Below are 14,497 nucleotides of genomic sequence, written 5' to 3' on the forward strand. Positions count from 1 at the left end.
ACCTCGAGGGTGGTAATCTCGGGATTATTTCCAGTTCCACTTGCTAGTGAGGGGAAGAATAGGGGGATATGGTAAATGAATGCGTGGCTGAAAAGTTGGTGTAGGGAGCAGGGATTTTTGGATTATTGGGATCTCTTCTGGGGCAGAGGTGACCTGTACAAGGGGGACAGGTTGCACCTGAACTGGAGGAGACCAATATCCTGGCAGGCAGATTTGCTGGTGCTACTAGGGTGGGATTAAACTAATTTGGCAGGGGCGGTGAGATCCTAAACAGCAGGGAGGCAAATGAAAGGCTGGAAAGTGATGCAGAAGTCAGTGACAGTAAGTTGAAGAGGCATGACAGGCAGGGGAATGGTAGGGAGTGATGAAAGCCTAGTGGATTAAATTGCATTTATTTCAGTGTAAGAGGTCTGACAGGTAAGGCGGATGAATTTAGGGCATGGATACCTACATGGGACTGGAATATTATAGCCATTCAGAAACATGGCTAAGGGAGGGACAGGACTGGCGACTTAATGTTCCGAGGTACAGGTGCGTTAGATGGGATAGAGGTAGAGGAAAGAGAGGAGGAGAGTTGTATTTTTGATGAAGGGGATGTCACAGCAGTGGTCCGAGATGAAATTTCTGAAGGATTATCCAGTGAGGTTTTGTGGATGGAGCTGAGAAAGAAGAAGGGGATGATCACATTCTTGGGATTGTACTATAGGTCCCCCAAGATAGTCAACAGGAATTAGGAGAACAAATATGTAGGGAGATTGTAGAGAGTTGCAAGACCAATAGGGTTGTCATAGTAGGGGAGTTTAACTTTCCTGACGTACACTGGGACTGCCATACTGCTAAAGGTTTAGCTGAGGTGGAATTTGTTAAGTGCGTTCAGGAAAGTTTCCTTAAGCAATATACTAGGGAGAGGGCAAAGCTCGACCTAACCACACTGTGATCCAAGGAAATGTCTATTAGTGCATTCTGTCTGGGAGAAATTAGCTTGTGCAGAAAGTTTGAAGAGCATCTCTAATCTCAGGTATAAAAGGTGTCATTTTTTGTTAATCTCTCTCTTGCTCGTCTCCCCTGGCCTGAGCTCACCTTTTGTTCCCTTTGTCTCAGCTCATCAAAGCTAGTGCCATGTGCTCTGTGACTGTTTCTTTGTTTTAAACTTTTCCAATAAAACTTTGAAGCACCAAGTTGTTTTCAACTCATTCCTGAACTCCTGAAAGAACCTGTGGATTCGAAAATAACCGGATCCGACACAGGCCTTAAAACTACTCTTTACAAATCCATATCTGATCAGATGAGTTTTTCAGTTTTTAGGTCAGCTTATCCTCAATAATGAATTCAACAACATGTTAGGTCAACATGCCTAAACTCCCGTCTTTTAAATAATGGAGTGACAAATGCAATTTTCCAGTATAAGGAACTGGTTCCTGAATCTATACAACTTTGGAAAATTCCATGCAGGCCTAAGTCACAGGTTATCATGAATTAGCACATGGAACAGTGATGTTGGCCATGTTGTGCTTAATGTGAGCATGAATCAATTACATTTGAAGGATCAGGTCAGAATGAACCAGACACCAGACATATGTTTGAATAGACATGGCAACATAAATCTTGTTACAAATGTTATACTAAAAATTTGGCATTCTTGCTCAGAACTTCCATCAAAGGCACTGTATGCACCATGAAATGAGCAAACGACACAATGGGGAATATTCTTCTGATGTGAGTTTCATGAGTATTGTCATGGTTACCAAATGGAGTTCAGCTGCTATTTCCAAGTGATACCAGTTTTGTGCATGCTGGATTCTGATGTTAGTGACACTTCATTATCTCAATCAGATTAGAAAACATTAAAAGAACAGTATCTTTATGAAACAGATGTTATTTTCCTATTGCAGAGTCACATGTTATTATAAAGTAGTTACACCACAGTGATAAGTTACACAAGTATCCTGTAATTGTGTAAAATGTCAGAAGGTCGGATAGGTGTTCCTAATCAAGGCTTTTTAAAGGTAAGTAAAATAGATTTGTGTAGCTCATCGCATTGGTCAGTAATATTTCTGAGAATAATGTGGTTTGTATTAAACTGTCCTTATTTCTACTTGTCACTGCATATGTCTACATGAAATGCGGCAAGGCTTTTCATATGTAGGATTTATCTCAGGAAACATGCTAACATTGTGCTTCTTCATTCATGCAAGTTGAATCCATCAACTTACAAGAGCAAGAGTAAGCCACCTGGTTTTTCAAGCCACCCTGCCATTTAACATGATCATGCCTGATCTACTTGACACCTCAACCAATCCTCTCTGCCCATCCCCATTGCCCGCAATCCCTTGATCTTTCAAAAAAATTATTTACCTCCAGTTTAAATACTTCTAATGATCTAGCTTTCATAACTCTCTGGGTAGCGATCTCCAGAGAATTCTCTTAAAATCAAAACAAAGATTGTAAAAGATGAAAGCTACCAAGATCAGCTCTGGAGCTAACAGGTAGCTGTCATGCGTGACTTGTGGTTGTTGCCTTGGTGAATCCTATATTGATGAGGATGCCTAACTAATAGCTGCTGGAAATATGTAGTGTAAGCAAATTATATAATGGATGGTAGATGCCAGCGCTGCTGCTACATAGAATCATCAATGTTTATTGCACAGAAGGAAGCAAATCAGTCCACTTTGACAATGCTAGTCAAAAATGGAGCTACTAAAGTCACTCCCACTTTCTAGATCTTGATCTGTAGTGTCATAGAATATGGTTCTTCAAGTTTTCATCTGGCTTCCTTTTAAATGTGTTGACTGTTTCTGCTGCCATCACCCTTGAGTTCCAGATTCCCCCCTCTTTTTTGGGTGACATTTTTTTCCCTCAATTCTCTCCATTCCTCCGCCAATTCACTTAAATCCTGAACTTAGTCATTGACCTCTTGGCCAAGGGTCTTTCTGTCCAGCTTCATACATCTCAATTGGACCCTTGATTGTAAAGCAAACAACCTCAGCCTGATCAGTCTCTCCTCATAACTTTAATTCTACAGCACCAGCAACTTCCTTGTCAATCTCCTCTGCACTCTCTCAAATGCCGTCAAATTCTTGCAGCAACTGGTGACTAGAACTGTGCACAGTATATTAGCAGTCATCTAATAGGGTTTTATGCAGTTCTGTCATTAACTCCCTGCTCTTATGTTCAATCTTGGCAAATTAAGCTAAATATCCCACGTGTCTTCTTAACTACCTTATTTATGTGTGCTGAAGATTTTGGGGATCTTTGGAGATGTACTCCAAGATCCATCTATTCTCTTACACTTTTTATTACCTTGTAATTTATCATTTGTTCCATCAGCTTCCTTGCCCATGGGATATAATTCTATTTGCCACTATTGAGCCCACCTAACCTGCCCATTGACATCTTTCTGCAATGGATCTTTAAGCATGAAACATGCCATTTTCTCTTTAGCGTGATGGTAAAATTATGTCTAATCCATGCAATGTTTTCCCAGGATTTTCAGTGCACAGGAAAATTAATGACATATGAGTCACTTCAAAAATGAAGAGTTACTTTTCAAATGTACAAAAACCAACCACTGATCTCAACATAAATGAGATCTTACTTTTTAATAGTTGTCTGAAACTTGCTTAACAAAATGATCTGAACTTTGTCAAAGAAAAGTGATTGAATACAGCTGATAATCAACTGTTGGAGATTTTCTAATTGCATCTCTTATCAGTTTTTCATACGTGCATAAGGGTTTAGGGAATGGAAAATGTTTTCAGGAATTCAATGGTTTTTTTATTGTAGTACCACCATGTTACTGACTAATTGTTTCACTTTATAATTTTTAGGGCTTTCTCAAGACATCTCTTGATAATAACTACAGCTATTAAATGACTTGGGGAAAGACTGAGTCACAATAATGAAAGGGTTATCGAGCAGCCGAGGCCACCTTCATGCAGCCAACTGTGACCTTTCATATGATGCACTTTCCCACCAACAGGAAAGGAAGCCATACGTAATCAATCCAGTTGACTCCCACCCTGGGGATCATTCCTATTACACCCAGCGGAACTCTTTTCACTCAGACTGCACGGTTCCACTCAATGACCAAATGTCCAGCAGCACTTTTCCCAGAAGACATTATAGTTCACATCATGATCTCAAGGATGAATGTGCACTGGTGCCTGCACCCACATCCAATAAAATTAATCGGATTCCTGCCAACCTCCTGGACCAGTTTGAAAGACAGCTCCCAATCCGTCGAGATGGCTTCCACACCTTGCAGTATAAACGGACAGCCCTGGAACACCGAAGTGAAAGTCCAGGAAGGATACGCCATCTGGTCCATTCAGTGCAAAAGTTGTTTACCAAGTCCCATTCTCTGGAAGGTCCTTCCAAGGGAAACATGAATGGCAATAAAGCAAATTCCGATGAGGTACATGCTGTGAAACGTGGAAAACGCAGCAAGAGCAAAGACAGGAAGTCGGAATTGAAGAACAAATCTAACATTTCAGGTTGGTGGAGCTCAGACGATAACTTGGATGGTGATGTATGCCTTTATCATGGACCAACAAATGTGATGACCATGGGTCGATGTCCTGACCGTTCAACATCTCAGTACTTCATGGAAGCTTATAATACCATCAGTGAGCAGACCTTAAAAACCTCCCGGAGCAATAATGACATGAAGTGTACAACTTGTGTAAATATTCCACTGAATGTTGATGCACAGATCATGAAGAAGAGCTCGTGGTCTTCAACTTTAACTGTGAGCCGAGCCCATGAAGTTTATCAGAAATCCTCGCTGAATCTTGATAATAAAACTCTCATGAAATCAGAAACATGCCAGCAAGAACGTTCATGCCAGTATCTCCAGGTATGCATTCAAAACAATGTATGTCAGGACAGACTACAGTTGCAAACCTCATTTATAAGTTGAACGTTTGGAACACAGGGGTCATGTTTTGTGAACACAACAATATTAGTACAGCAGAACAGTAAAGATTCTACTTTTTAATGCATTGAAAAGAGGTTTTAAGGAGATACTGATTTCACAAAACGTCTTGGGCAAATAATATCTCATTTGTCTATAAACACAACACTTTGGCACAAGTTATATGATAATGCATCCTAGCACCTTTGGTTGTGAGGCTTTCATGATATACAAAATTGGGAGACTTAGTGAAGAGAACTAACTGATCTACAATTAAATCCTTATTCAGCTTCACTTTGTTTTCAGTATTAAATATAGTTTACTTTTGAATTGCTCTTAGTTCATCTATAATCTTAGATATTCTCTGTACAATAGAATTTCCTGAAAACCTTGAGACAACCAAAATGAAAGAATGGAGTTGCAGCAATAATTTTTTCCAGGCAGCTTAAATGCAACTGGTTTATTCAATTTTTACATCAAAATATTGTTGAGTGGAAATGTCTTTGCTTACTTGCACTGCCCACAAAGTACATCAATCAATAGCTCACTAAGCATATTGACATGGTTCAAATTCATGCAAGAATCCAGAAGAAGAGGGCTTCATGCATTTATGCTACTTCTACTTTATACCCCAAGTTTTAGTGTTTATAGATAAGAAGTCACAATATTTGGTATTTCATTGTGATTGTTTTTATTCATCCATTTTAAAATGTTTTTTATGGCATTAGTATCTGCTAGATCTTAAAAATGTAAATACATCACAATTGTGTATTTTTAAACACGACTTCTTAATATACACAAATTAAGTTTTGCTATCTTCAAACTATATTCTCACAACTGTAATAAAATCAAGGTGAGTTTAAGGAAAACATGACAATTCACATTCGTTATTTTCCTATTCCCTCAATTTCCATTTGTACATTGTTTATTGGGAAATAAATTATGTAGGAGAATAAGGAAATGGCAGAAAAAATAGGCAAATATTTTGTGTCTGTCTTCACAGAAAACCTTTCAGAATTAGTGCAGAACAACAGGTCTAGAGTGAATGAGGAGCCAAACAAATTAGAATTTGTTCCAAGAAATATTGGCAAAATGATTGGAGCTGAAAGCCAATAAATTCCCAGAAGCTGATGATCCTCATCTCCAAGTATTGAAAGAGTTGGCTGTGACAGTAATGGATGCATTGAATGTCATCTTCCAAAATTCCATTCATTTTAGAACAATTCTCACACATTGGAAGGAAGCAAAGGTAGCAAATGTAATCACACAATTTAGGAAACGAGGGAAATAGGAAACAGGGATCAATAGACCAGTTAGCCCGACATTAATACAGAAAATGTCAAATCAGTTATCAAGGGGTAATAACAGGGCAGGATCAATATGGATTAATGAAAGAGAAATCATGTTTGGCAAATCTATTCGAGGTTTTTGCGCTTTAACAAGCAGAATAGATAAGGGAGAACCAGTGGATGCTGTGTACTTGGACTTCCAGAAGTTCTTTCTTAAGATGAAACACAAGAGATTATTGAACAAAATAAAAGTATGTGCAGTTGGGGGTAATATACTGACGGTAACTAAGGATTGGGTAATGGATGGAGGGTAGAGTAGGAAAAATGTCAATTTAAGAGGCTGTGACTAGTGGAATGCCATGGGGATTGGTGTTGAGCTGCAGACAATCTATTCCAATGATTAAGGTATGAAGTATATCCAATTTTGCTGATAATAGATGAGCTAGATACCATTGTGGATTGTGAAGAGGGTACAAAGAAGCTTCAGTTTCTATGTGAACGGGTGAGAACATAGCAAATGAAATATTCTCTTTGTAGTGGCTCACAAAGGAAACAGAGTTCATTATTGGAGAATTTATTGAAGGGGTAGGTGAAAGTCTAGTTCAGGACTCCATAAATAAGGCAGAAATACTCAATGCCTTAGCGGGCTTAAAGGTGGATAAAGTCCCAGGATTTATTCCAAGCTGCAATGGGAAGCAAGGGAAGAGATCGCTGAGGCTGTGGCTTAGATTTTTAAATCTTTGCTGGACAAACGCAAGGTACAAGATGACTGGAGGACAGCCAATGTGGTGCCTCTTTTCAAGAAAGGCCATAGGGAAAAGCCTGTTAACAATGGACCTATAAGCCTGACATCAGTGATAGGGAAGATACTGGAAAAAAAATCTTTGGGAGAGGATTAATGGAAAGGCTGGGACTAATCAGAGACAGCCAATACAGTTTTATCAAGGGCAGATCTTGCCTGACTAATTTTATTGAATTCTTTTAAGAGCTAACAAAGTGTATCGGTGAGGGCAGGGCAGTAGATGTAATTTACATAAAACTTAGTAAGGCCTTTGACAAGGTCCCTCATTGGAGACTGATTCAAAGGGTTAGGGCCCATGGAATCCAGGGCAGGTTGGATCCAAAACTGGCTTGGCAATAGGAGACATAAGGTGATGGTAGAAGGGTGTTTTTGTGATTGGATGCCTGTAACTAGCGGTGTCCCACAAAGATCAATGCTGCGACCTTTGCTGTTTTTAATACACGTGAATAACTTGGAGATGGCTGTGGGAGGCATGATCAGTAAGTTTGCAGATGATGAAGATTGGCAGAATTGTTGATAGTGAGAAGGCAGTCTTTGGCTGCAGAGAGATATCAATGTGTTCGTAAAGTGGGCTGGAAAATGGCAGATGGAGTTTAAACCAGACAAATGTGAGATGGTGTATTTTGGGAGTACTAATGAAGCTAGGACATACACCATGAATGGTAGGATTGATGAAAAGAGAGACCTTGGAGAACAAGTCCACAGATCTTTGAAGGTGGGAACATAGATAGACAATGTGGTTAGAATGGTATATGGGATACTGGCCTTCATTAGTCGGGGCATTTGTTTATGAAATTTTGTTTAAATCAAATTTGAAAAATTCCAGCCTTACACCTTTATTAACATTGTTATTAATAAACTTCCCAGCAAGTGTCTCATACATGGAACAGGGTGAACTAATACTGGTTATTGTTATCCAATATTATTATTCTTACTAATATTTAACCTTTAAATTAAAAAAAACTAGTCGCAGTCAACACTGGCACCCTCAAAGCATAGGACAATTTTTTTAAGTCTTTCAGAAATCAATGCCATTCACATAAGAGTACATTGAACACTGGGCCAACAGAAAGTTCATTCTAGCCACAGACAATCTATTCTGTTGGAAGACTCTACTCACACTATGAATAACTGAGAAAAATTCCACCAAGCTGCAAGGTAAATTAAGCTTGCCTCTGGAATATCTACTTGACCTTTCATCTCATATTGTAAATCCCCAGTGCCTTAATTTTTACTGAACGACATTGAATGGTTTCATTTATACTAGAGTCCACTGCTTTTTCTCTGATAGTTATGCTGACAAATGAGTCTATGAAACTCAGTTCATACTTCTGATCTTTTCTGAAGACTACACTGCTCTCAAATCACTATTGTATCTTCTGAGCTTCACAGAATTTCCAAAATTGTCTCCCTGTTCATGCCTATTTCTTGAGATTGACATTTTACAAAACTTCCTGCATTCACATTCCCGATGATCATTTCATTATGACACTATCCCAATGGATCTATTGCTTTATCATTATTTTTAAGTGAAAATATTGTGGAACAAGTCATTTTAAAGTTTGAAATATTTTATACCTCCACTGTCTTACCTTTTAATCTTTCACAAGGTTCATTCGTTATTTCTATATTTTTCTTCCTATGATGTACCAGAACCATTTAGATTGATGGAAATCATTGGTAAATGAACAATAATAATTACTACTTCATCACAGTGCTTGTCATATCCTGATGGAGTTGGATTTAACCCAATCACTTGAAATAGTGTACTTCATTAGATGCTTCCTACATTTATCTGCATTGAAACCTAACTGCCTTTTCTGAGCCATCTGCTTAATTTATTTAAATCAATCTGATTTTATCTGCTTAATATTTATGACTTACCAAGTATCTTTTCAACAGAAAGATACTTGGTAAGTCATAAAAGGCATGAACAGCAGAAAATTGACAACTAAGTGCCTACACGCCTACAACTGTGTTCTATAGCATTTGACTGCTCACTGGCTCTGGAAAATATTTTCTTGTTGTTTGTCCTCATCTTTTCTTTCTGATTATCAAACTAATTCTCCATCCACCTAGTAGATACTAATAATTGCAATAACAGAACCTTGTTTAAAAATCCAGCAAAAGTGTGTTAAATATCTTCCGAAAATTCAAATCAATTAAGTTGACTGGATTTGCTTCATTGTCAATGAAGAAATATAATATTTGCTAATTATATCCCATAGCTTGATGTCAATGATCTCAGTAGATGACACATCAGCTCTATATAACAATAACCCTCACAAGTTAAATTGCATATTACATTTTTCATCCTGCAAAAAATTGCTACCCATTCATTCTGGCATGGATTTTGCAGTCAGTGAGAAAGTACAACCGACTTCCAAGAAAACCACCAACAAAGAATTCGCAACCTTTGTAATTGATTGCTGCCAGGTGTCAGATCTAGCTGATCGCTGGCACCCTACAGTAGTCTAACAGCTGGCTGTAACTCACAAAGTAAATATACAATATTAACTTTTTAAACACTTTTACAGAAAACTAAATAAAGATTGGAGCACACACAAATAATTAAGGTAATATATGAAGTATCATAGTTATATTTTTTTTAGAACTGGAATAAGTAATTTTATGATTTCAAAAACAATTCTGTTTTGAAATACTTATGAGGGAAATTCAATCCAAGCACATTGAAATAACTTTGTATAGCCACAGAACTTACTAAGTTCTGTACACCATTAAATATTCACTTGGTGCTCATGAAACAAAGTTTAACATAGTCATGATAGTTTGAAACAAGATTAAATCATAAATACTTTCAGCCTTCATCAATTGAACTGATTGACCTTGGTTGCACAAGAGAAGGTTACACAATGGTGTAACTTGTGAAGGATGGCTGAATTACTGGCTGCAGCTTTAGAACTGCTGCCAAACCTACCCATGCATGGAACTCCCATTGTTGCTGTTAATTTCACATGTGTTATGCTTAATACTCATTAAAGCCGCAATTCTTTGTCAATATCTTCTTTTTTGAGTTCAACTGTGGAAATATATAAATATAATCAAAACCAGCCTAACATGTATATAAATAACTGGCATAACTCCTTCATTCAGAAAACTGCAGGAAACTATTGTTCTTTTTACTATAAGGTCTCGCCAATCACTTCCATAAGAAACAGGTGTTAAACAGATAACTTACTCAGGCTTGGTGGATTGCTGGAAAGTACACCCTTGTGAATCAAATTTCATAATTCAATTTGGTTGGATATAGAGGAAAATATAAATGCAAGCAATACCCCAGGAAGTAATAAACCCAATCTTTGTGGCTTTTGATGGAGGAGTAAAACTCCTAAAAGGATTATTATACTTTGAATTTCTCTTCAAGACTGCAGTTCATGAGATTTCTGTTGTGATTTCTTGTGGTCTATTTATCAGTAACCCACACTGAGCCCTTCAGTGAATCCTCTTCTATTTTTCACCTCTGATTGCATACTTGAGTTTCAGACTCAATTCCACATAGTTTGCATGACGTTTCTGCTTGAGTGCAGTGAATGCATTAATGGCATCCCACGCAATAACGTCTTATAGTATGCCTGTAACACAATTATATTCCACCAATCGTGTACACTTCAGCTTAAAATAACAGCACACATATAAAACTAACATGTTAGTGCCAGAACTTAAAAGAAAACATTCCCTTGCTTACTTTTGCTGATGTCAAAATCATGTCATTATATGTACACTGTAGATGAAAGCACAATGATTTCAAATGATGAATAATACTGAACTGTTGAATTTTCTCTTCAAATTGTTTGGCTATAAGTAGTTAGTTAGTTTTTCAAGTAAAAAACTAACTTAAAGACAAATTAAGAATGTTGCTTTTCTTTTTGAGTAAATTGAACTGTAGGTTGTATATTGACCCACTCGTGAAGGGTGAGAATGGAAGGATTTAACATGCTGTGACGTTATCCTTGAATACACTAAAATGCTGCTTTGAAGTTCGCACCCTAATTCTGATCATCTAAAAATGTGAAATTGCACATTTATTTCATAAAATAAGGTTATCCAGCATAGCAAAGTATATTTGTTCCACATCCAATGTCAAGGAGATAAATCCAGCAGTAATAGCTCCAAGGGCATCAATCCATAAAGATGAGCTTATTGTTACCTATGGCTGCATTCACTTTTCCTTTTTGTGGTCAACAGACCAAAAATAAATTGAAATACCATAGAATTCTTACATACGTTTGTATTGAAAAAAAACAATTAGTGAAACTTGTGTGTGAAATTTGCCAGGTGTGAAAAATAAGCTGTAAATTATTGACCTGGAAACATCAGCTGATCTCTGTAATTGCTTCTGGAATTAGGAGATGAGGCTCAGGTTTGCCTGTTCTGTTTTATTATATCTTTTTCTTTCTTACTGCTCCTTGTGGCACCAACTTGCATTAAGCTGACAAACACAAGCAAAGAATTATGATTACCTTATCCATTCATACCAGTACTAATGGAAAAATGTTATGTGCATACATAAAGAAATATAAACAATTTCTGTGGTGCCTGACTGCAGGTGGAATTTCAGTAACCGATAATGAGTTCGTCATAGTCAGTGGAAATGAAAAGGTCAACATGGAATTGTTTTTATAAAGGTTGACAATTTAGAATCCTGCTGTACGTTGACTTCAATTACATCTATTACATGAGAATACATTTGCCAAGCGGAATTATTCCCCTGACAGAATGATACTGTACATCAACGCTTACATTTAATCACTGGCAAATAACTACCTCACTCCAGCACTGAAAATGGGATTTTCTGTTTCAGTGCTCCACTTAGGTCCCTGTTCCTCCTGTGCAACCCCGCCCCTCCCACCCATTACATCCATGGCCTGCTTGGGGTCACCGCCCAAAATTCAGCAGGATGCGAGATCAAGTTTGTAATTATATTAGCAGGACGCTGTTTCCCTGCTTGTGATAAATGGAAGGTTAGGTAGCCAGAGTGTGGTGGATGATCTATAATTGGAGGGTGGGAGTATTAAAAGGACTCATGCTATCATTTACCTCTGCACAAAAAGAACATTAATATCTGTGGCTCATGCTCCTGCATCTATTATAATTCCATTTTGTCAACAATTCTTGTGCACAAAACAAGTCACATTCGTGCACTTTTCAGTACTTTACATCTGCAGTGTGAAAAATGCTCTTCCTTTTGTGATTCATTTTCCACAGGGGTATTTCACTAATTTCATCCTCAAAGTGGGTACAAATGCTATTAGTTTGGAAATCTATGCTCTGCCAATTCCAGCACCTTTCACATCATCTTAATTCCAAATCTCCATCAGCAATGACCATATCTTCATCTTCAAGACCCTGCTCTAAAGTTCCTCCCTAAAACTCTCTGCCTTTCTAGACTTGCCTCTTCTTTAAAACGTACTTCCTTAACCAATGCCTTGTTTACCTATCCCATTAACCAGTATGATCTTATCTGTGGGAATGAGACTCACTCAATACTAACCTCAAGGAAAAACTGCCCATAAGGATCTTTGTGGTGTGGACCTTCCCCTTTCTCCAGTTAATTTCATTCTGGCATTACTAACAGCGATCTCTGACCTTCAGCAAGTGTTATCGTCAAGCTAAACAGCCAATCAAATGAGAATTCCTCACATGCAGCAAGCCTAACATTTAAGCAAATAATTACGTCTTAAAAACAGTAAATATTGCAACATATGCATTTTGATAAAATAATAGCTGAAATATCACTAGAAAATAAAATATCAAGCAATAAATATTGGTCAGAACATAATAGTAAAATGCAAAGAGGTTTGAAATCAGAAGGTATTAGACACCACACATATAAATTAATGTTTTTTTCAGTGTCTGAGAGGTAGTTAACAGTAATTGTGACTTTTTCTATCATAAGATATAAGATTCAATGATGCAAAATATTTTCAGTATCTCATTTCTTTGATTTCAGCTTTGAAAACAGTCAAAAATAATTTATAAATACTTGACGTCCTCATTAGTTGTTGACTTGGGAGAAGGCTGCATTAGCACATCAAATGCAAGAGAAGAAAATTACTGACAGCATCTTCAAAATTTCCACATTCAATCACACATGTATATGCTCCAGAAGTTGCTGTCAGATACTCTCCATAATGACAGTGAATGCTCTTGGCTTTACCATGATTCCTATCGTAAATTTTGGCCCAATGGCTTTGTATATGGCTCAGTGTCAGCTGTGCCTCAATTATCAATCTCTTGCCTCAGGCTCAATAGATTGTGAGTCCAAATGCTGCTCCAGAGACTAGAGAGTTGAATCATAAGCTAGCACTCTGGTACAAGATGGAAGGAAGATACACTGTTGGAGATGGGTCTTTTGGGTGAGCTATTAAATTGAAGGCCTGTCTATTCCCTAAGATGGATATAAAAGTTTCTATACTGCTGTTTTGAAGGAAGATTATCTTGACATTTCAAATTGCTGTTGTGGAAGCTTGGCCTGCACAAGTTACCCTCTAGATATCCTATATTACAATACTGACTACACCGAGCAACTAAGTGAAAGGTGTACACCAATGCAAGTTATTGGTGATGAACTAGACACATTATTGCCCCAGTATTAAAACAACAACTCAATTCTTAAATTTCGGATCCAAAAAACAGGTTTCTAAACTTTAACTGATACATAAATAGGCAGCACAGGATATGAATAGAAGCCAGAAGCAGAGAATGAAATCTCCACCAGGGCTTCAAGATGCTAGAGGCCTTGAAGTCTATCAAAAAAGATATAGTCAGCACACAAGTGCCCCAGTTTATGAAAACACAAGACCTGTAAATTGGTGCCCTCTTCTAATTCTTCTCAATAAGAATACGTTTCATTGCCTTTAATTGGACTCTGTGCATCCAAATCGCTCTTATACACCACCTCATTTACTAAATCGTAAGCTACATTAAAGTATGCTACTCCCACTGGTATAGGTGTAAGTCCTTCTTCTTATTGTTGCTCAGATAGATGGTGTGAAGTAGATTGTGCATAGGTCCAGTCACTCCTTATAAAAATATACAAAACTGTTTACACTTTGTACAGTAGAAATATAAAATCAGAGGGATATATTAAAACAAGTTAGTACCTAATGTCCCTTGTAGGCCATTTGCTGAGAAAATTGGCTATAGACTTATGCTAGACAATGTGCCTGTCATCTCCATGTTGGCAAAACCCTAGGTAGACAATGAAAAGAAATACAAACACAAAAATTGAAAGCAACATTTTACTTGATTACTTCCAAAGAAATAAGGTTTCTATTTATTGGATTTACCTTCTGGTTTGCTTTCATGACTTTTCATCTGCTTTGCTCCAGATCTCAGCTATAGCACAAAGGTTAAAGTACCCCCAAAATGAGAGAGAGGCTAGAAAATCAAACACATGTCTTTCGGCACAAAATAGTATGGATGGTGGCCTGGAAGGAGATTAGTCCGGCAACTTCTCAGCTGTGAATAGTG

At 37.6% G+C, this 14,497-nt stretch overlaps 1 protein-coding gene across 4 annotated transcripts in view; it reads left to right on the forward strand.

The window, feature by feature from the left end:
• Positions 1-3,898: 3,898 nt before the first annotated feature.
• Positions 3,899-14,497, forward strand: part of dlgap1a (discs, large (Drosophila) homolog-associated protein 1a) — a 161,405-nt gene continuing 150,806 nt past the window's right edge. For all 4 annotated transcript variants that reach the window (XM_052022957.1, XM_052022955.1, XM_052022958.1 and 1 more), the window contains exon 1: positions 3,899-4,855. In XM_052022957.1, the coding sequence (XP_051878917.1) occupies positions 3,899-4,855 (957 nt within the window). The remainder of the gene's footprint in view (positions 4,856-14,497) is intronic.

Source organism: Pristis pectinata, chromosome 9 (assembly GCF_009764475.1).
Source record: "Pristis pectinata isolate sPriPec2 chromosome 9, sPriPec2.1.pri, whole genome shotgun sequence".
NCBI lineage: Eukaryota > Metazoa > Chordata > Chondrichthyes > Rhinopristiformes > Pristidae > Pristis > Pristis pectinata.